This window comes from Rhinoraja longicauda, chromosome 8, assembly GCF_053455715.1.
Source record: "Rhinoraja longicauda isolate Sanriku21f chromosome 8, sRhiLon1.1, whole genome shotgun sequence".
Taxonomy (NCBI): Eukaryota; Metazoa; Chordata; class Chondrichthyes; order Rajiformes; family Arhynchobatidae; genus Rhinoraja; species Rhinoraja longicauda.
Window position 1 is genome coordinate 37,643,458 of NC_135960.1, and position 21,504 is coordinate 37,664,961.

Here is a 21,504-nt window from a genome sequence, read left to right on the forward strand (position 1 = left end):
GTCTGTCATCATATCACAGGTATAAAATGGACCTCTCAGATATTTTTAAATATTTATTTTATGCTAAAGGTGTTAGATCACAGTATTATATAGTAAGGATAATAGTATCACCTGCCAGGTATGCAGGTATGTCATTGTATCTTCCATATTATTATTTGTGTGTGTGTGTGTGTGTGTGTGTGTGTGTGTGTGTGTGTGTGTGTGTGTGTGTGTGTGTGTGTGTGTGTGTGTGTGTGTGTGTGTGTGTGTGTGTGTGTTTGTGTTTGTGTGAATTTTATTTGTATCAGTTGCATCTCATCGTTATGTTAAATCCTAGGTTTTCCAAGATGTTATAGTCCATAGGATTCAGTGAAATATCTTAGAGACATCATAATGTTAAATCCACAGGTTTATCAAGGTGCAAAATCCCAGATACATCTTAGTGTTATATTCTATTATAACACTATTCTAATATATATTATATTATAATATATTCTATATTTGTTATATAATATAACGATGTTGAATTACAAATTAACATGTTCTATCTCAAATATATCACAAAGCATATGTATTATATCCCAGAATATATAAGAAGGATCTCGACCCAAAACGTCACCCATTCCTACACTCCAGAGATGCTGCCTGTCCCACTGAGTTACTCCAGCATTTTGTGTCTATCTGTGATTTATGTCTAATGTTTTTGTGTGTTGGCTAAGTCTGTGTGCCATAATGCTGCTGCAAGCATGGTTTTTATTGCACCTGTAGCTCACCCTACTTGGACATAAACTGAATTTGACTATAATCTCAGGTATATCAGACTATTATATCCTTGATATATCATGCTGTTAAATCATGAGTACTTCAAGATGTTGTATCCTGGGTATATGAGGGCGTGCAGCGTAGGTTTACTAGGTTAATTCCCGGAATGGCGGGACTATCATATGTTGAAAGACTGGAGCGACTAGGCTTGTATACACTGGAATTTAGAAGGATGAGAGGGGATCTTATCGAAACATATAAAATTATTAAGGGGTTGGACATGTTAGAGGCGGGAAACATGTTCCCAATGTTGGGGGAGTCCAGAACCAGGGACCACAGTTTAAGAATAAGGGGTAGGCCATTTAGAACAGAGATGAGGAAAAACTTTTTTAGTCAGAGAGTTGTGAATCTGTGGAATTCTCTGCCTCAGAGGGCAGTGGAGGCCAATTCTCTGAATACATTCAAGAGAGAGCTAGATAGAGCTCTTAAGGATAGCGGAGTCAGGGGGTATGGGGAGAAGGCAGGAACGGGGTACTGATTGAGAATGATCAGCCATGATCACATTGAATGGCGGTGCTGGCTCGAAGGGCCAAATGGCCTTCTCCTGCACCTATTTTCTATTGTCTATTCTATTGTCTATATATCGTGGTACCATATCAAAGGGATTTGAAGGTTACAAGGATATAAAATGTGATATCCTCGGCACATCATAATGTTACATTTCAAATATATTAGGGTGTTTTACATATAGATATACCATGAATATTTAAATATATATAGTGTATATCACAATGTTATGAGTCAGATATTTCACAGTGTTATATTCCAGGTGTATCATGGTAAAATGTCCCAGAACCTTCAAAGTGTTCTATCAAAGGTGCATCAGTATTTTTCCACCAAACATGTGAATCCCAGTTTCATGACAATTACACCATGTACATTAGCATGTTATTTCCCTTCTAATTCAAGATGTTAACACCAGAGTGTTCATAAATTATAGGAGCAGAATTAGGCCATTCGGCCCATCAAGTACTCGCCATTCAATATGGCTAATCTATCCTTCCCTCTCAACCCCATTCTCTTGCCTTCTCTCCATAACCTCGCATGGTGTAACAGAGTATCAGATCCCAGATATTGCATGGTGTAACATTATGGATGCCTCAAAGTGATGCGGCCCATGAATATTAGAGTATTAATTCCGACTGTGTTATACCCAAGTACATCAAGGAGTTTTGTCTAATTGTGGTATCCCGGCGTGTTACAGCACGCTGAGATGGCCCGGGTGTCTCAATCTGTTATTGCCCACGTGCACCCAGGTTGTATCACAGAGGACCCAGGCATAATTTACACAAACACTTCGCCTTAAACACAGCATCAACCTGTGGTTGTTAATAACCCATATCTTCTTAATTCATAGTGAACTCTGAAGCCCGACCTTTCAGAGGGCTCGTCGGTGTGAGAGCGTAGTTGAATTGCCACCTGGCCCAGCCAGTATCCCCTGGGCGTGAGAGTGGACAGAAGCTGGAGATAAATAACCCGTTACAGCGGCAGAATGCGCCGCCGCTCGGAGCAGTTTGCGGAAGTGAGTTTAGGATGTTGCATTAAGCAGGTTGGCGTGCGCATTGCAATGCCTTGGGGAGTATTGGTGCAATCCGGGGGAGAGAGAGAGACGGTCGGGCTGGTAGCTGGATTCCAAGGGCTGGTTAATTCCTCGGCCCTGATAGAGGAAAGCTCTTTGCGTTGGGATCTCCCGCTGAGGCGAGGCGAGGCGCTCTTACAAATACAGTCTATTACAGTTGCGAATGTGTGCCTTAACGCCCGCAGCGGTCCCAATCTACTTTCCTCAAGTCCACCCCGCCCCGAGATTTAAATAAAAACTGCTGGACATATCTAGAGATGCAGCATTGGCTGTCCGAGAGTGTGATTCGCCTCTTGGTTTCTCCAGAGCCTGCGGCGCCGCTCCTTCCTCGCCGAGAAAGAGAGAGTCGGGTCGGGTCGGGACGGGCAGGCATGCGGTCTCCACAGCCGCAACATAACACGGCTATTAAACGGGGCCCTCGTATAACGTGGACTTCTGTGTCTTGTGTAAAGACCATCAGATCAGGGAGAGAGAACATGCATCTGTAGCGACAGATAACGTAGCATGTGTAGGGAGATACGGGATTTGTTATTATCCGAGCGACAGCATGCAAGGGAAATATATGAACAGCGAGAATGGGGACTAACTAGACAATATATACACAGCGAGCGACGATATATAGTAAGATAATTCAGTTGTGGCGAGCAAGAACGTGAGTTGGAGACTACGCCAATCGTCAGCTAGGATAAATAAAGTGGGGGAAATGAGGGAGGATGTATATGATTGTTTGGTGCATAATGTAGTGAGAAACGCGATATAATGGGTGAAAAATGATGTTTGCGGGGGTGAATATATAATGATCTGATGGTGTCCTTATATATAACGAGGCTGAGAATAGGGTAGATGGGGGCATATAGTGAAGGGGAGTGCGCAAGATTGTAGATCTTACAGAAAGAGAGCCACACTATATGTGGGGATAGAGAATACCGTGAGGGATTGCTAATCTATCGTGCGGGCAAATATAGAAAGTGACTTTATATATAGTGCTAACATATCCAGTGAGTGAGATTGTATGTAGGTGATAATGTCATGTGCAGATATATATATATATATATATATATATATATATATATATATATATATATATATAATGGGGTAGAATATGTATGTAGTGTGAGAATGAAACGTGAAAATATACGGTGGATAGTAAAAATGTAGGAATTAACGGCCCACTGATAATGCGATGTATAAACGATGATCATTGCAGATATTGTGGGGATATATTGTGAGCGTCACTGCCTGTAGAAGGGAAAGACAACATATATGCGTGTATATAATTAGCGAGCAAGGACGCTTTGGTGGGGATATGTGAAGCTGGAACCTAGTATATATTTGGTGAGCCGCAATGTCTGATTAATGATAGAATTAACAATGTACATGAATGAGATCGTACATTATGAGTGGGGAGTATGTGGCGGGAAATGTTGATGGTGAACAAGGGTACATGTAGCGAGTGAAGGTAGACCGAGTGCGCGAAACTGATATACATTGAGAATGCACACGTGGTGAGAATGTATAAAGATTCACACATGAGAGAATATGCCTCCCTATAGCCCGTCTAATGTATGAGGTGCAAGCGCGTGTTGTTTACAATCCACTTGCATTTGTAACACAACCCGATGTAACTGCTAAATTACTGCTACGCCTTGAAGGGGGGAAGAATTCGCGATGTGCTCTCGAACACGATAAAGATTGCTCTGGAAAGTGGCGGTTTCCTCAGATCATTCCTTCGTGACTCTCCCGCCTTGTGAATCAAATAATTATTATGCCTTTTATTAGTAATGTGTTATTGTGATAGAAAAACACTGCAGCACATAAATATTTGCGAACATACACACCCCAGCAATTAAATTGTTGCGCAAACTCATCACTTTGCACGGCTGATTGTTTTGCTCGAGGGAGGAAAATGCCTTTATTAAAGATTTGGATCTGGATTTTTAAATAGGGCAACGTGTGAAAACTTACCGTGGGTGTGTGTATGAGCGTGTGTGTGTGTGTGACCCGGAGCGCGTCTTACGCTGAAAGTCTGGCTCGCTTTAATCGTGGCTCTGGGAGGGCGTGTGTGTGTGTAATGCGATAGTCTCCGTTTTTATGCCTTCGCCCTCCTCATTCGTGTAGAGCAGTCCAAGGGAAGGGAAGAGGCGAGAGAGAGAGAGAGAGAGAACGAGAAAAAGAGAGAGAGAAAGCGCGCAGACTGGAACAGGAGCTAAAAGGCGACAGATCTTTTTAACACATCCCAAGAAACACTAAAGTGGTGGGCCGCACTTTAAAAAAAAAAGAAGAGCTACTCCCTCTCTCAACTTAGGTCTCCCTTGGCACGGAGCTAAGTTTTAAGGGGGGCGGGAGATTGTTTGAGGACTCTGTGCGTCTTACAAAGAATCGCCGGTATCATCGCCGACCTAACGCCACTCTCAGTATCTCTCTTCCCCTGTATTGCCGAGAGATTTGCTTCTTGTTCGGACCGCGTCTCATTCAGTGTTACCACATCCCCAAGGATGTAACACGGAGGCAGAGAGAGAGAGAGAGAGGAAACCTTCAAACCAGCTTACAGAGGAAGTGACACCAACCCATGCTTAAAGAGAAGAGGGCATATTTTTTTCGTTCTGTAATCGTTTTTGATATAGAGAGATTGTAGTGCGGAGTATCAAGCGTGATAGAAGCCTCTGTGAGTGAGTGTGTGCGAGAGAGAGAGGAGAGAGGAGAGAGAGAGAGAGAGAGAGAGAGACAGGGGCATCGCACACCTCCGAGTGGGACAAGACACAGCTTGGGACGCACGGAATATAACGGGACTTGATCACGCCTGGAGTCTACCTGAATTGGAATTTACAATTTAAAAAAACCAACCCACAGGAACCCTCCGGGGAAGGGTCGCGGAGAGAAGATGACCGGGAGTGCGGGTCTGGCAGCCCTCCTGTGGATCACTTGCAGTTGTTTTCTCAAACTTGGAGCTGAGCAGAATGGTAAGAATACAATCTCTTAAAACTTTCCAAGTCTCTGGGTGGATGACTACTGTTCCTGTTGTAATAGTTTTCCTCCTGTGCAGTCTTAATCATTCCTAATTATTCCACATCAGTAAGATTTCCTTATCTGTGGATCGCACCGTTTTAATGGGACTTTGTAACAACGCCACGTTATTTGTTTTAACTGTGGAAGCGTTTCTTTTCCCTGCCTGCCGACCTCGGAGAGACCGGTGGCAGATGTGGAATCTGGCGGGTGTTAATAAAACATCTGGATTAAATAAAAGGGATTTTTTTTTGTAAGGAGAGAGAAAACATACAAAAGGGGGTTAAGACACGAAGTTACGTTGTCTTCAAGCCCATAAAAACAGCCAGACAGATCTCTGGTGGGGAGCCGGGGAGTGCGTGTAACTTTCACGGCCGCCGCCGTCTCTCGGTTGATTCTACAGGTAGAGAGAGGGAGAGGCGTAATCCGAGCCGCCATAAACCAGGGGGGGGGGGGGGGGGGGAGAGAGAGGAGAGTGGGGGGGGGGGGGGGAGAGGAGAGTGGGGGGGGGGATCAATTCAGCAGAATTTTATTCTGGGACTGGATAGAGAGGAAGATATGATTGTGGTAGGAAATATTGGAACCCGCTACTTCAAATTGGCCTTGCTCTCTCTGCCTGTGTGGAGCACTGACGGGCTGCCTTGGTCTCTCCGTTCATTCTCTCTCTGCTACACACACACACACTCACTCAATCAGTACCTCCGTCACGTACAAGTGAGAGGCTCTCTCTCTCTCTCCCTCTCTCTCTCTCTCTCTCTCCCCCCCTCTCCCCCCGTGGGTCTCCCGTCAGCCGGAGCCCGGTACCCGGGGTCTCTCTCTGCCTGGGTCCACAGCGCTCTCTCCCACTCCCACAGATGATACCTGTTACTCCGGTCTACCGGGTAATGCTGCATCTACTCGCTCTCCAGGAGTAATAATATAACCGGGACAGAGAGTGGCTCAGCCTACTGCGGCTGGACGGATATCCCCGGCCCCCCGGACTGATGCCATCGCCCACAGGGCAGCCAAACCGAGACCACCCGCTCCAACTCTAATGCACCGGCCGGCCAGATTGGGGTCCACGCCCCGCACATAACCCCAGCGGAGCTCCGGCCACGGGGAGTGACCACTCGCCCGGGCTCCATGCGGCAGCGACCGGCTCCAGGCTCCTGTACACAGGGAGTGACCACTGCCCGGCTCCGGGCTCCAGTACACAGGGACTGACCACTGCCCGGCTCCGGGCTCCAGGCTCCAGTACACAGGGAGTGACCACTGCCCGGCTCCAGGCTCCAGGCTCCAGTACACAGGGACTGACCACTGCCCGGCTCCAGGCTCCAGTACACAGGGACTGACCACTGCCCGGCTCCGGGCTCCGGGCTCCAGTACACAAGGACTGACCACTCGCCCGGCTCCGGGCTCCAGGCTCCAGTACACAGGGAGTGACCACTGCCCGGCTCCGGGCTCCAGGCTCCAGTACACAGGGAGTGACCACTGCCCGGGCTCCAGGCTCCAGTACACAGGGACTGACCACTGCCCGGCTCCAGGCTCCAGGCTCCAGTACACAGGGACTGACCACTGCCCGGCTCCGGGCTCCAGGCTCCAGTACACAGGGACTGACCACTCGCCCGGCTCCGGGCTCCAGTACACAGGGAGTGACCACTGCCCGGCTCCAGGCTCCAGGCTCCTGTACACAGGGACTGACCACTGCCCGGCTCCAGGCTCCAGGCTCCTGTACACAGGGACTGACCACTGCCCGGCTCCTGGCTCCAGGCTCCTGTACACAGGGACTGACCACTGCCCGGCTCCGGGCTCCAGGCTCCTGTACACAGGGAGTGACCACTGCCCGGCTCCGGGCTCCAGCCCCACCACCCGCTGTCCACACCGGTCTCGGTCTGTTTCCCTTTCTGCGCCGCTTCAATCTGCGTCTTGATGCGGAGAAATAAAACCCGCTCACGTCCTCCCCCTCATGTAGCGGGCTGCTGCGGTTCACCGGCCCCAGCACCAGCCCCAGCACCAGCCCCAGCACCAGCCCCAGCACCAGCCCCAGCACCAGCCCCAGCACCAGCCCCAGCACCAGCCCCAGCACCAGCCCCAGCACCAGCCCCAGCACCAGCCCCAGCACCAGCCCCAGCACCAGCCCCAGCACCAGCCCCAGCACCAGCCCCAGCACCAGCCCCAGCACCAGCCCCAGCACCAGCCCCAGCACCAGCACCAGCCCCAGCACCAGCCCCAGCACCAGCCCCAGCACCAGCCCCAGCACCAGCCCCGGGAGGAGGAATGTGGGGAATCCCTCGGCAGCGAGGACGCTGTGGTTTAGCTCCCAAACTTAGGACCCGTCCCTTCTCTCCAGAGATGCTGTCTGTCGCGCCGAGCTACCCCAGCACTTTCCAAAAGCAGCCTTCATGCTGAGCACGGGACAGTTTCGACATAAAAGTTACCAAAGCACCCAAGTGCGACCCGCCGAGGCGCCCTCTCCAGTATTTACACGGGCCCCCGACGCCACGGTAAACTGGGTACAGACGCTTGAGGACAGAGGTTCAAAGCAGCGGCGGGAAAACGAATTCCCTTTGAGACAATTTGTGAGGTGGGATTGTGTCTGACATCTTTACATTCTGCAGGGAAGGCAGCTGGTTGCTGTCGCTGGGTGTGTTTACCCTGAAACGGCCCTGTAGAGTGGTCCGCAGGAACAGATAGAGAGTGCTTGAAGCCGGTGGATAAAGTGTGTATGGGATGGGGGAGACATGGTTGTCTTGTGGGAGATGGATAGGGTGGATGAAATGTGCAAAGAAGCCGCAGATGCTGGAAATCCTAAAATATATGTAGAAAAACGCTGGAAATACTCAGTAGGTCAGGGCGAATCTGTGGAAGGATGTGACATGTGTTGGAGGGAGATAGACACAAAAGGCTGCACTAACTCAATGGGCCAGACAGCATCTCTGGAGAAAAGGAATAGGTCTGTCCTGCTGAGTTACACCATCCTTTTATGTCAATCTTCGGTTTAAACCAGCATCTGCAGCTCCTCCCTACACATTGGAGGCAGGTAGATATTGTGGTAGAGTAAAGGAACATATGCACCCATCTACACCAACTCTACTCCAATTCCACGTTCCCGCTCATATTCCCAATAACTCTTGCCACCTCAGCTTTCTTACCATCTACCTAACACCAGGGCCAATTAACCTACCGATCAATGCATCTTTGGGAGAAAACCGGAGCACCCAGAGGAAACACATGCAGTCACCGGGAGAAACCTTTAGATAGGCAAACTCCACACTGGCAGAACCAGAGGTCAGATTTAAAGCTGGGTTTCTAAAGCTACAGTGTACGCAAAAGGACCGGGATCAGTGACTGCAGTCAAATTAATTAATAGAAGCACTTCAACTGGAAACCAAAGACAGTAGTAGTCATTGGAGCTAAAATCCCTGCTGATTTTCTCTCTCTGGTACCAGGGTTGCAAGACCAAATAGATCACACCAGCTCCATAGGAGCTGAGACCAATTTAACATCATACACTAGCAAGAAATCTAGTTATAGATATGAGCGCAGAAATGGCACGGAGTTTATATTGGGCAAGTGCGAGATTTTGCACTTTGGGAAGTCAAATATTAGAAGAAAGGATACAGTCAATGGCAGGGCTGAATGGCTTTGATATATGAAGGGAACTTCGGATCCAAGCTGATTGCTCCCTGAAAGTAACAATACAATTAAGAAGGGTCTCGACCCGAAACGTCGCCCATTCCTTCTCTCCTGAGATGCTGCCTGACCTGCTGAGTTACTCCAGCATTTTGTGAATAAATACAATTAGGTAGATCGGTAAAGAAGCATATGGTATGCTTGTTTTCATTCTTTGGGGTATTAAGTATAAGTGTCAGGAAGACTCTTGCATGCATTATAAAACTTTGCGGCATTAATGTTGGAAACGTTTAAAGGAGATGCGCAGAACAAGTATTTTACAGTAATAAAGGGGGTGGTGGGTACTCATGCTGCCGGGGGTGGTGGTACAAGTAAATATAATAGTGGTGTTCAATAGACATTTAGATAGGTACCAAAATATGCCAGGAATGGGGGGATATGGTCCATATGCAGGCAGAAGTGATGTTTATTATGGTAAATAGACACAAAAGGCTGGAGTAACGCAGCATCTCTGGAGAGAAGGAATGGGTGACGTTTTGGATCGAGACTTCTTCAGACTGAAAGTCATGGGAAAGGGAAACGAGAGACATAGACAATGATGTAGAGAGATAAATAACAATGAATGAAAGATATGCAAAAAAGTTACGATGATAAAGGAAACAGGCCATTGTTAGCTGTTTGTTGGGTGAAAACAAGAAGCTGGTGTGATATGGTATCATGTTCAGCACAGGCACTGTGGGCCGTAGGGTTTGTTCCTTTGCTGAACTATTCTCTGTTCTAGTCTGTAGCTTCTGGAATTCAGTGGCCTCACCTGTGGAATAGTTATCTGGCGGCGGGTTGCATCAGTAGAACTGGTACCATGTGCAGGTACCTGTACTTGTACAACGTGTGTCATGATGAGTTGTCTGCATTCAAAGCAAGATTTAAGCATGGCTCAAAAATGTCCCAGGTGTCTCTGGAAACTCATAATGCTTGAAACTTGCAAATGTCAACTTCAGTAATGGTATGGTCCCAATTCCCTTAAGATTTTTCTTACTATTTCAAAAAGTTCAGTTTACAAGTATCCTGAAATCCTAAATGAACTGTCTGTGCCTGAAACTTGGTGAACGCATTTCATGCGACTGTTAAGCTTCTTGAGAATTTATTTCTTAGTTAATGGATGAGTTGCATCAGCTTCGTCGTTATCATGTAAGCATCACTCAGTCATTGTGCTTCTGTCGGCTCCCTCGTATTCCCAAGTTCTCATCCCACAGACCATAAATTACACCATGTTAACTCGGCACATGGGCAGTTTTTCCCAAGGAGTTCAGTGGGACATCCAGTTATTCCCCCCTACCTTGTCCCTGCCCCTACAAACATCCAACTCGTAAAGCTCATGGTCTAAACACACTACATCTTCACTCTTCTCAAACTAAATTCATCCTATTGCATGGACAAAAGCTGGATCTCTACAATGAGAGAGAACACAATAGTTTAGTTCAGTTTCTTGTCATGTGTGCCGAGATAAGGTGAAAAGCTTTTGTTGCATGCTAACCAGTCAGCAGAAAGACAATACACCATTACAATCGATCCATTTACATGGATACATATAATGGAATAACGTTAAGTGCAAGGTAAAGCCAGCAAAGTCCGATCAAGGATAGTCCGAGGGTCACTAAAGAGTTAAAGAAATATGTGTGCAAATGAGATTGATTGGACTTTTTGCAGTGGCCAGTATAGAGTTGATGGGCTGAATGGTCTCCTATGTTAGGATTGCCTTGCTTGCAGCGGTGGGCACTCAGTGGGACAGTGCTGTCAGTTTTTCTCCTCATGCAATATAGCTGCGAATAAAAACAGTGAAAGAGAATTTTCCCCTCGCTCTATTTCCACACCAACAATTAAATGTTTCCCTACCTTTTTAGGAATGTGTTTAGTTTACAAAGGAATGTTTAGAGCTGCATGGGATATTTTGGTCCGAGACAGTCATTAGTTGGCAGCTCTGTCTCAATACGTGAGTCATGGCAGAGTGCATTTCAACCCTTGTCTGTCAAAATAAGCCTCCGTCCCATCCACCGTTGGCACCGAGTTCTGTGAAGTGTTTGTGTACCAATTGCAGCTACAGTACTTTTCACTGCCTGGGAAATAAACACGCAGGAACTGAGGTCTGGATTTACGTTACACCTTTCAGAAACCCAGTATGTCCTCAAAGTCAGTGAAGTGCTTTGGAAGTGGAGCCACTGTTAAGATTGAGCAGCTCAGTTGTACACAGCAAGCTCTCACGAACAGTGTGAATCAGACCACCCCTTTCCATGGCATTAATTTGAGAGCATTGTGTGTCTGTTGCCATTAGCAGAGTATATGAATGCAGCATCAGTGAAGGGATGGGGATAATTTCAATTTACATTGTCCTTTTATTATGTATTATTACTTTTTTTTTTGTGTTTACGTATGTGTGCGAATGTGTGTGTGTGTGTGTATATATATATATATATATATATATATATATATATATATATATATATGATATATATGTGTGTATTTGTGAGCATGTGTATATAGACATGCACTGAACTTTTTTTCTCTCTCGTTTATTATGTTGTTTTCAGTGTACTATGTTTACATATTCTGTTGTGCTGCTGCAAGTCAGAGTAAGAATTTCATTGTTCTATCTGGGACATATGACAATAAAACACTCGTGACACGTGAATGGAACAAGGGATTTACTGTGTTTCCACAAGCCTGTGCTCCCTGCCTCCGTAGACGAGCCTGTCATAGTTTGGGAGGTGCTACTTTGGAAGTTTTGGCAAGCTGTCTCAGTTTATCTCATAGCTGGTGCGCACTAATCCCTGTAGTGTGCTGATGATGGGAGATGGTGGAGATGGGGAGTAGGTGATGCAGGTGGGAGGGTGGGTTGTCGATCAAATGGGTAGCTTTAACGTGGGCGGTGTGGAGGTTTTTGATTGTTGTGAGACTTTCACACGTCAGGCCAAGTGGACAGTTTGGGATGTGACTGCTGCGTTGTACATCAAATAAAGGACACTAGATCCTTCTATGAGGAGGAAATAATTTTTAAAAAGGGTCAGTACATAATAATGGAAGATTTTAACAGTTCTATTGATGCACTAACTCCCCTAACACCTAAACATCAAAGGGTGTTTAAAAAAAACCAAAATAATAACTTGCTTTAGACTGTGCACCCACAGCATAACTGATGAGGACTGTACACATTTAAATATGGTAACCATGGCCATGACTCTGATAACTCGTCTTAAATTCAAATGACTCAGAACGCTGGTTAATAACAGATCCTGAACAAATGAGCTGTAATCAGTTTCGTATAAACTGTCCAATTCCAATTACAGCATTTCCTCCTCTTCTTCCCCTCTCCCCACGCATAGACACACTGAGAAGTGATAGGCTAATGTGGCTGATGTCATTCGGTGGTGGGCAAGACTGGGGTGACCACTGGAGAGGTTGAAATCGGAAGCTTGTTTTCTTCTTTTAAAACTGTATGAAAATAGCTCGTTTGAAAATTTGAAGTTCCTTCTGTGGTCCCAGGACTCCTTGCTTGACCCATTTCCTTGCACCTTCCCAGCCAAACATCCTCTGGTCCACCAACTTCCTCACACAACTGGAGGCAGCAGGCGCCCCCTTGAGGAACTGCCGTGTCCCTGCTCCGTGTGCATTGGCTGGTTGCCTGGTGCTACACACACCTCTGGAATGCCAGCCTAGATTTTCTCCCCAAAATTCTGGTGAAGGGAATGCATCCACCACTTTGTGACCGAGCAAGTGCTAAAATAATGTCCTATCTCTCAGGAGATGCAATGGCACTACTTTGAAGAACAGCAAATGAATTCTCCCAAGTGTCCCGGTTGATATTCATTTCCGTGTAAAGGTAGCAGAGTGGAGCAGCTGGTAGAGCCATGGCTTCGCAGCACCAGATACACAGGTTCAATCCTGACCTCAGCTCCTGTCCGTGTGGAGTTTGCACGTTCTCCCTGCGATTGTGTCCGGTTCTCCCCGGCTGCTCCAGTTTCCAAGCAAAGACATGCGCTTCGTACGTCAATTGGCTGCTGAGATTTGTCCTTAGTGTGTTGGTAGAATCTGGGGAGAGGTGATGGGAATCTGTGGAGAAAATAAAACAGGACCAGTATAAAATGGTGGTTGATAATCAGTGTGGACATGATGGTCTGATGGATCTGCTTCTGTGCTGTATATCTCCGTGACTAAATTACTCTTCTTCCAACATCATTAAAAAATATGATCAGATTGGTGTTTGTGGGAGCCTGCTGCACACATATTAATGCCAAATTAGTGACGCTATGACAGTAATTGCACTTCAAATCACTGCACTGCCTGTGAACATGTTGGGATCGCCCTGTTTGTGACTGGCACTGTATAAATGCATGCAAGCTCAGCTAATGATGGTTGGGAGAGTTTCATGCAATGGACCACATTGTTAACAACTCCACAAGGATTACACAAACCTGTAGCTTGCAAGAAGAAAAACTGGGAAGCTCTCAAATATTGGAACGTCGCACCATTGGCAAGGAAAAAGGAGAGATCACTGCCTCTGATCCACTGTTGAGGCCGCAGTTCAGATGATGACTTCACAAAGAAGTCCATTATTTTGTAAATGAATGAGGGGATGCAAACCTGCATTCAGCTGAATGGAGTTGAGATACAGGTCAGCCTTGACCTAATTGAACAGCAAAACAAAATAGAAGGGCTGAATGGCCTCCTCTGTCCAATGATGTCGGTTGATCCCAGTTTAAAAGATTGGGGTCATGGAATATAGTACAGCACAGGAACAGGCCGTTCGGCCCACAATGTCTGCAGGTCACTTAGACTTGTGTTCGCGATTGCTGACCAGTTACAATAGATAAGGGAAATTTGATCCTTTGAATATAAACAGTATAGGCATGGGAGCAGACCCCTTCAGGCCCTGACATGTTATTTGGTAGTGGGTATGGAGAGTACACAAGGTTACCCAAGATCAACTGCAGTGCTGAATACGCTTGGCACCATCAAAAAGGAATAGTATTGCCTCTGGATACTGTGGAATGAAAAATATCTTTCTGAACTGACAGACTTTATGTTCTCTCCCCTGAGTTAAATTTGATCAGTGAAAATTTCTGTGCTATGAGTAAAATAAAGCAGATTTCTTCCTTTCATTTTTGAGGTGATGCCTATGTTTGTATTCAGCTAGAAAAAAAAACAAAGCGCTGCAGGAACTCATGAAATGTTTAGGCAATGTTTTGGGTTGAGACCCTTCTTCAGACTGATGGAGTGGAGGGGAGAAAGACCAGAAAGCTGGTCACAGAAGGGGCGCTATGAGAGGGCATCTCACATAACTCCCATTGGAGAGAGGAGGATACTTCTCTTCAAAGTAGTGTAAGAAAATAACTGCAGATGCTGGTACAAATCGAAGGTATTTATTCACAAAATGCTGGAGTAACTCAGCAGGTCAGGCAGCATCTCAGGAGAGAAGGAATGGGTGACGTTTCGGATCGAGACCCTTCTTCAGACTGATGTGAAGTAGGCTACTTTTAGCAGACGCCAAAGTGGATCCGTAATGGAGACACAAGAGACTGTAGATCCTTGAACCTTGAACCTCAAACAAAGTTGCTGGAGGAATTCAGTGGATCAGACATTATCAGTGGAGGAAAATGAAGAGGAAACCCAACTCAAAATGTTGTCTGTCCATTTCCCTCCACAGATGCTGTCTGATTCATTGAGTTTCCCTAACAGTTTGTTATTTGCTCAAGATTCCAGCATCTACAATTTATGGTGTCTCTATATTGATGTTCACTGTTCCTGGTCCCACGCCTAATGGAGGATAACCATCATTCGCCCTCACTTCAAAAGCCAACAATTGCTCTCTGATACCCTGTTGCACAGATCAAGTTCTTTTCCCTCCTCCATCCACACTTCTATTGTCCCCCTTTCTCCTGCCCTCTCCCCTTCCTTTCCACCCACTGTCCTTCCCTCAGATTCTAAAATTCACTCCCGACTCTGCATCTTTCATCTTATCATAATCCACATCTGCACGCTTTTGTTTCCACATCACCTTCAGCCTTGGTTACTATCTGCACCATCTGCCAATGATCCCTTCACACCAGCATCCACCTATCACTTGGCAGTTCTTGCTCTGCCCCCTTCGCCTCATTTCTCTCTCCCAGTATTTTCCCCTCTGCTCCCATCAGTCTGAAGAACCGCCCAACCCAAAATGTGGTAGGTCCTTTTCCCTCCATAGATGCTGCCTGGCCCGCTGAGTTCCTCCAAGCCTTTGTTTTTTGTTCAACTTCCACTCCTTGGGGCTGAAGCTAAGAATGGAGCAGACCCCTCTATATGGTCCCCTCGCCCCAGGAGGTGTCACCAGGTGGCGACAAAGAGCAGGATCAGACTTCCCCGAATCCTACCCCACTTAAATGTCACTGAGACCCACGGTAGAACTTCTGGCATCCAAAATGGGATCAGCTCACCTTGAAGCATTGACTCTGCATCTTCCTCCACAGATACTACCTGACAGTTCCAACATTAACCATTCCAACAATACATTCCTCCCTCCTAAACCCTGCAACTCCTTAAGAGAGGCACACCCTCGAGATCTCTGTGCCACTCTGCTTCTGGTCTTGTGTACAGGCCCCATTTTTAACCCCCTCTGCTTGCAGTCAGGCCTTAATCTGCTGACATCAAGTCTTGGAATCAGCCGTTCTGCTCCACTTCCCCTTTCCCAAATGTTTGTTTATGACCTCCTGTGGCTCTGTGATAACTCACCCACCAAGGTCGTGGAATGTTTTATCAAGCTTAATGGCAGCAAATAAACATGATATGTTGCACCCATTTAAGAAATCTGTGACACATCCTCGTAATAGTAAATCCTATCTCATGCACCACACTAGTTGGGAATCACTCAAATCAGGTAGGCACCCAACTTCAAGGTAATTGTGGTTTACTATGAAGACTCCAACAATGGCAATGACTTGATCATATGTTTGAATGGCTTTGGCCGAGGGACAAATAGAGGCCAGTATACCCAAGGGATGGCCCCGATTATCCTGCCGGCTCTGTTATATTCAGCTTAAGAGGGCAATTGATTGCTGAGGTTAATATGTTGTCTGAAAGGTGACACCTTGGTACCGGTTCTCCAATTTGGAATTTGAACCCACGGCCTTCTGGCTCAAGGGGGCTGCAACTAAGCCGCAGCTGACACGGCCTCTAAGGCTTTCCTCAAACCCCTTTTGGAAAGCACTGAGTGCGTGCGGAGAGTTTCCTTTGGGCCAGTTAAGTGATTCCTCAGGAGCCTTCCCCACAGGTGTCAACACTTTTAAATCCCAGCTGGGAGCATCCACGCAATGAGAAAACCAAACCACGGCTGAGGAGGCTGGAGCTTTCTTTTCAATTTGTTCATTCAATTTACAGCATCTGGACAACACAAGCCGGGGCACTGTTTATTGCCCATTTCTAAATTCCACGTGAGCTTAATGTCCTCCTCCATCATTTCAGAGCCAGCCACGTAGTTGAGATCTAGACCTACCTGTAGGCCAGATTGTTTAAGTATTTTAGCAAAGCAGGTGGGGTTTTTACAACCAGACGCTTGGTTGCAGCCATCGTTACTAATGATGAATTTTCACAACATTCCGCAGTATTAACCAAGTTCAAACTGTGGCTGAATTTGAATTCAGGTTAAAGGTAGACACAAAAAACTGGAGTAACTCAGCGGGACAGGCAGCATCTCTGGAGAGAAGGAATGGGCGACGTTTCGGATCGAGACCCTTCTTTTGAATTCAGGTCATTGGATTGTTGGTTCCCCACTTTAAGATGACTAAACTGACAATTTAGCTGTTGTACCACTGTCAAATCCCTCTCACAGGCTTTTCCAATCAGTCCTGCTCTCTGTAACTATGCAGGTATTTCCTCTTTTGGTCTTTCCAGCTTATTTTCCTTCTGCGGATTCTTGGAACCCTTCCCTCCCACTTCCAGCGGGGTGGCTCGGAGTGTATGAGAGCCTTGGTGTGGGTGAGAGGGGATGAGAGAGAGCAGTGACAAGGCTGTTGATAGAAGGCCAGTGTGCATCTGCAGAGCTGGCAAGAAACCAAATGATTCTACCTTCCCAAGGAAAATGTTAAAAAAACATGCTTCATTCCAACAGCTGCTGCCGTCTGTCTGTGGCCCGTGTGATGTCGGTCCAGACTCGGGTTGGGAAATTGCATCAAAGAACTCACTTGCCGATCGCCAACCTGAATCGCCCTCTCACTCCCATCTGGGCTCCCCTCCCTGTGAGTGTGCGACACACTCAAACGATCACCCCTGAATGGCTCCACTCTGTTGAGGCCGGTGCTGTCTTCCACCTCAAGTGAGGAGAACGAGCCTGGAATTGGCTTCTCCTGCCTGCTCTAAGGTCAAATAGCCCAACGATATTCCTTGACATTGTGGTGTAGCACAGGGAAGTCCCACATGAATTACTCAACAGTTGGAAATGTGTTGGCGGTGGTTAAATGTACACTCCTGTTTCAGACTGTCTGGGAAGGAATATTTTGGAGTATGTGTTCCCTTATATGCCAAGGGATTTTCCCAGCTTTTTTCACTTCTCCAGAGTGAAGGGGCAATGCAGTGTGTCGGAGTAGGTGAGTTGTGAGAAGGTGTTTGGCCAATGATTTCCAGGAAGCATGAATCAGGCAGCACCCAGAGACCTTGATGGACCAAGTGGCATTCTTCTGCCCCTTATTATCATGTAATACTGTCAAAGTCTTAGAGACGTTTTGGCCCACGTTCCCAATCTGGCTCTTTGAAACCAAAGTCTTCGTCTCAGTCTTTCCCCATTACTTAACAACTCCTTTTCCCTTTCCCCACTATTTATTCAAATTCCCTTTCGTCGCATGATTATTGTTACCTCTTCTCCTGTCATTCATTTTGATTTATTGGAAAATATCGGCACACATTTTCTCAGCTTCTTAAATTGTAATTTCTATATATTTTTTGGTAATTTATTTCCGAAATGTTTTTGCATTCCCAAAGCAAAAGTCTTTTCCTGAGGTTAATTAATCTACCAGTGTGGGAAAAGATCTTGTTGGATCAGCAAGCATCTTTCCATCTTTGCCTGCCTTATTTACCCTTGAAACTTGCTTCATTCCAGAAATCACCCCTTCTCATCGTGTTGTTTTAAGGTTGTTTAACTAACTTTTCCCAGTTGGTTCACAAATGACTGCAAAACACTCAATAGAATAGGATTGCAAAATGAGAACTAGATGCCGGGCACATTATTGCCGCTTTAACCAGTCATTATTAACTACCAGTAGAAACAAGGAACTGCAGATGCTGGCTTACAGAAATGGACACAAAGTGCTGGAGTAATTTGACGGGTCGGGCAGTAACCTCTGGGGAACATGGATAGGTGATGTTTCGGGGTAGGAACCTTCTTTAGTCTGAAGAAAGGTCCCGACCTAAAATATCATCTACAGTATCTATGTTCTCCAGAGGTACTACCTGACGTGCCGAGTTACTCCAGTACTTTGTGTCTTTTTTCATTGTTAACTACTGACCCGTCTTTAACTTTCTGTCCAACTCTTGCACCTACTGTTCTTTCGGTCATCCTAGCTCTATGTTTTGGGAGCCCCACCCCCTTCCTGTACCACCCTGCTTGCCCCTTGTCATCAACCCTCTGGCCACCTTTCATTTCAATAGTATTACTTTACTTTGAGCAATTAGACCTCCACAAACTGCCACCAAACCTTCCACCCTGTCAACAGGGTTGAGTGCATAAGAGCAACATGATGGCGCAGTGGTAGAGTTGCTGCCTTACTGTGCCAGAGACCCAGGTTTGATCCTGACAATGGGTGCTGAATGTACAGAGTTTGTACGTTCTCCCCGTGACCTGGGTTTTCTCCAGGAGCTCCGGTTTCCTCCAACACTCCAAAGATGTACAGTTTGGAGGTTAATTGGCTTGGTAAAATTGTAAATGGTCCCTAGTGTGAGGATAGTATTAGTGTGCAGATGTCACTGGACAGCACAGACTCGGTGGGCGGAAGGGCCTGTTTCCGCGCTGTATCTCTAAACTAAACTAAAAGTTGAATGCGCATGTTCCCTGGGAGAAGACCAGCTCCTTCAGCAACATTGCACCTTGTCCCTTTCTTTCAAGTGTGAGAGAGAAGCAGAGGATACCAACAGCCAGAGTCACCTGAAACCATTTATATATCTTAGTCAAATCTTCCACCACCAGCAATGGAACAGCTGAACTCAGACATGGTTTGCATACATATTACAGTGAGTTCCTGGGGACTGTTGAGGGTTTAAAGGCAACATAAGCTCTGCACATGGAAGGGGTGGGGAGAACAAGGCTTCAGACATAGTGAGAAACAGCATGGAAATAAGCCATCAACCCACAGAGTCCCCACCGACTGTCAATCATCCATTTACTCTAACACTGCACTAATCCCTAGTTATTCTCCCCTCATTCCCATTAACTACCCCTCCCACTCACAAGGGGCATTTTACACAGGTCAATTAATCTACCACAAAGTTTTAGAGGCAATGGAATTTTTGGGTCGGGACCATCTACAGCCTCCAGTCGAAAATTAGATGCTGCCTGCCCCATTGAGCTAGTCAGCACATCGTGCTTTGCACAATATTCCAGCATCTGCAGTTTCCTTAGGCGCCAATTAATGACGACGTGAGAGGAAACTGGAGGAAACCCACACCCCTATGGTCACAGGGAGAACATGCAAACTCTGCACAGACAGCGCCCGAGATCAGGATGGAACACGGGTCTCTGGAACTCAACCAGCTTCTCCCCGATCACATTCTTTTCCCTGGACCATCAGTATTCCAGAGAGACCATAGTGGCAGGGGGCTCGCAGTAATTGGAGAGTTGGTAGTTGCTTTCAAAAACCGGGAGGGCTTTTGATGAAGAACATTGGATGAAACAATTCCTCTGGGAGGAGGGTTGATAACCAGAAGACACAGATTTAAGACAAGGGCGAGATAAGAAAATCCTATGTCTGATGAAGGGTCTCGACCTGAAACGTCACCCATTCCTTTTCTCCAGCGATGCTGCCTGACTCGTTGAGTTACTCCAGCATTTTGTGTCCATCATAAGAAAATCCGATCGTTACAACATTAAATGCACTCTGAAATGGCAGTGGGAGGAGATTTCATAGTAATTTAACAGTCGGGGACTGTGCCATGGACAGACGCACAGAGGTGCAGGGAAAGAGCAGCGGGATGCGATTAAATAGATGACTCCTCTAAGCCCAGTGCAGGTGGACAGGGTGGAGTGTCGTCCTTGTGTCAGGAGCCCCTCGGCCTGATGCTCCACAGGCTCCTGGTTCCCCCCTCCACCTTCCGGGAGGAAAGCGTCAGAGGTCCCAGGGCTGCTGGCCGCTGATGTCTGCGCTGCCACTGAGTTATGAGCAGTAGCTCTGGTACCTGACTTGTGGAGCACTAGAGGCCAAGCTTCCTTTGAGGAGCTTCCAAACAGATGGGTTTTCCAGATGTGTGACCGCGCGGTCACATGATGCGAGTGCGCTGGCTCAGCAATAAAAATTATTTATGGTCGTCATTTTGATTAATCTTACAATCAACCCAATGATTTTGTTTGCAATATCCATTTATAAAACATCATAAATCACGCTTAATGTGATGCTATCTTTCTTTATCATTCATCCATGAGCACGGTTCAGTGCAAGATCTTCCTCTGCCCTTTGCTGTGAACGTGAGAACTCATGCAGGATAATTAGAAATGGAGAGACAGAGGATGGAGAGGCTTGTACTTAAACAGCCCTGTGACATAAAGAGCTGACAGCTCATGAGACACAAAATGCTGGAGTAACTCTCTGCTGCCTGCCCTGCTGAGTTACTCCAGCATTTTGTGTCTATCTTCGGTGTAAACCAGTATCTGCAGTTCCTTCCTACACATGTTGACAGGTCATGGGATGCACTTGGTGTGCAGACAGTGTCACCGGGAGCTTTCCACTTCCCCTGCAAGGCCATGCAGTCACTTCTGAGGAGTGAAATCATCCCCTGCCCAAGGACTGGATAGGAGGCAATGTGGGAAGGAACATGAGTCAAGAGTATGTTTGGGGTGGACCCAATGGAAGAAACTAGGGAGAATTGTGTTCCGATCCAGCTAATCAATCAGTGGTAGTGCAGGAGTCTAATCCTCTCATTGATTCATGCAGTATGGAAACAGGCCCTTCGGCCCATCAATGACAGATCACTTATACTAACCCTATATTTTCCAGACTGCTATTTTTTTCCAGATTCTACCCCTCTCACACATACAAGGAGCAGCTTGCATCAGTCTATTAAACTGCCGATCCCCTTCCTTACCCCCCCCCCCCCCCACACCACGTCTTTGGGAGGTGGGAGAGAAACTGGAAGACCTAAGGAAACCCGCAAGGATGTGCAAACTTCACGGAGATTGCACCTGAGGTCAGGATCGAAGGTGGCGCAGCTGGAGCTGTGGGGCAGCAGATCTACTAGCTGCGCCATTGTGCTGCCCCATCTCTTTGGATCTCGACCCGAAACGT

At 46.7% G+C, this 21,504-nt stretch overlaps 1 protein-coding gene across 2 annotated transcripts in view; it reads left to right on the forward strand.

Moving 5' to 3' along the window:
* Positions 1–2,246: 2,246 nt before the first annotated feature.
* Positions 2,247–21,504, forward strand: part of LOC144595863 (neuropilin-2-like) — a 97,024-nt gene continuing 77,766 nt past the window's right edge. The window contains exons 1-2 of one of the 2 annotated variants that reach the window (XM_078403669.1): positions 2,247–2,323; positions 5,231–5,340. In XM_078403669.1, coding sequence (XP_078259795.1) covers positions 5,262–5,340 — 79 coding nt within the window. In that variant the 5' untranslated portion in view covers positions 2,247–2,323; positions 5,231–5,261. Of the gene's footprint in view, positions 2,324–4,499; positions 5,341–21,504 lie in introns of those variants that run through there. The other variant, XM_078403668.1, reaches the window with a different exon arrangement.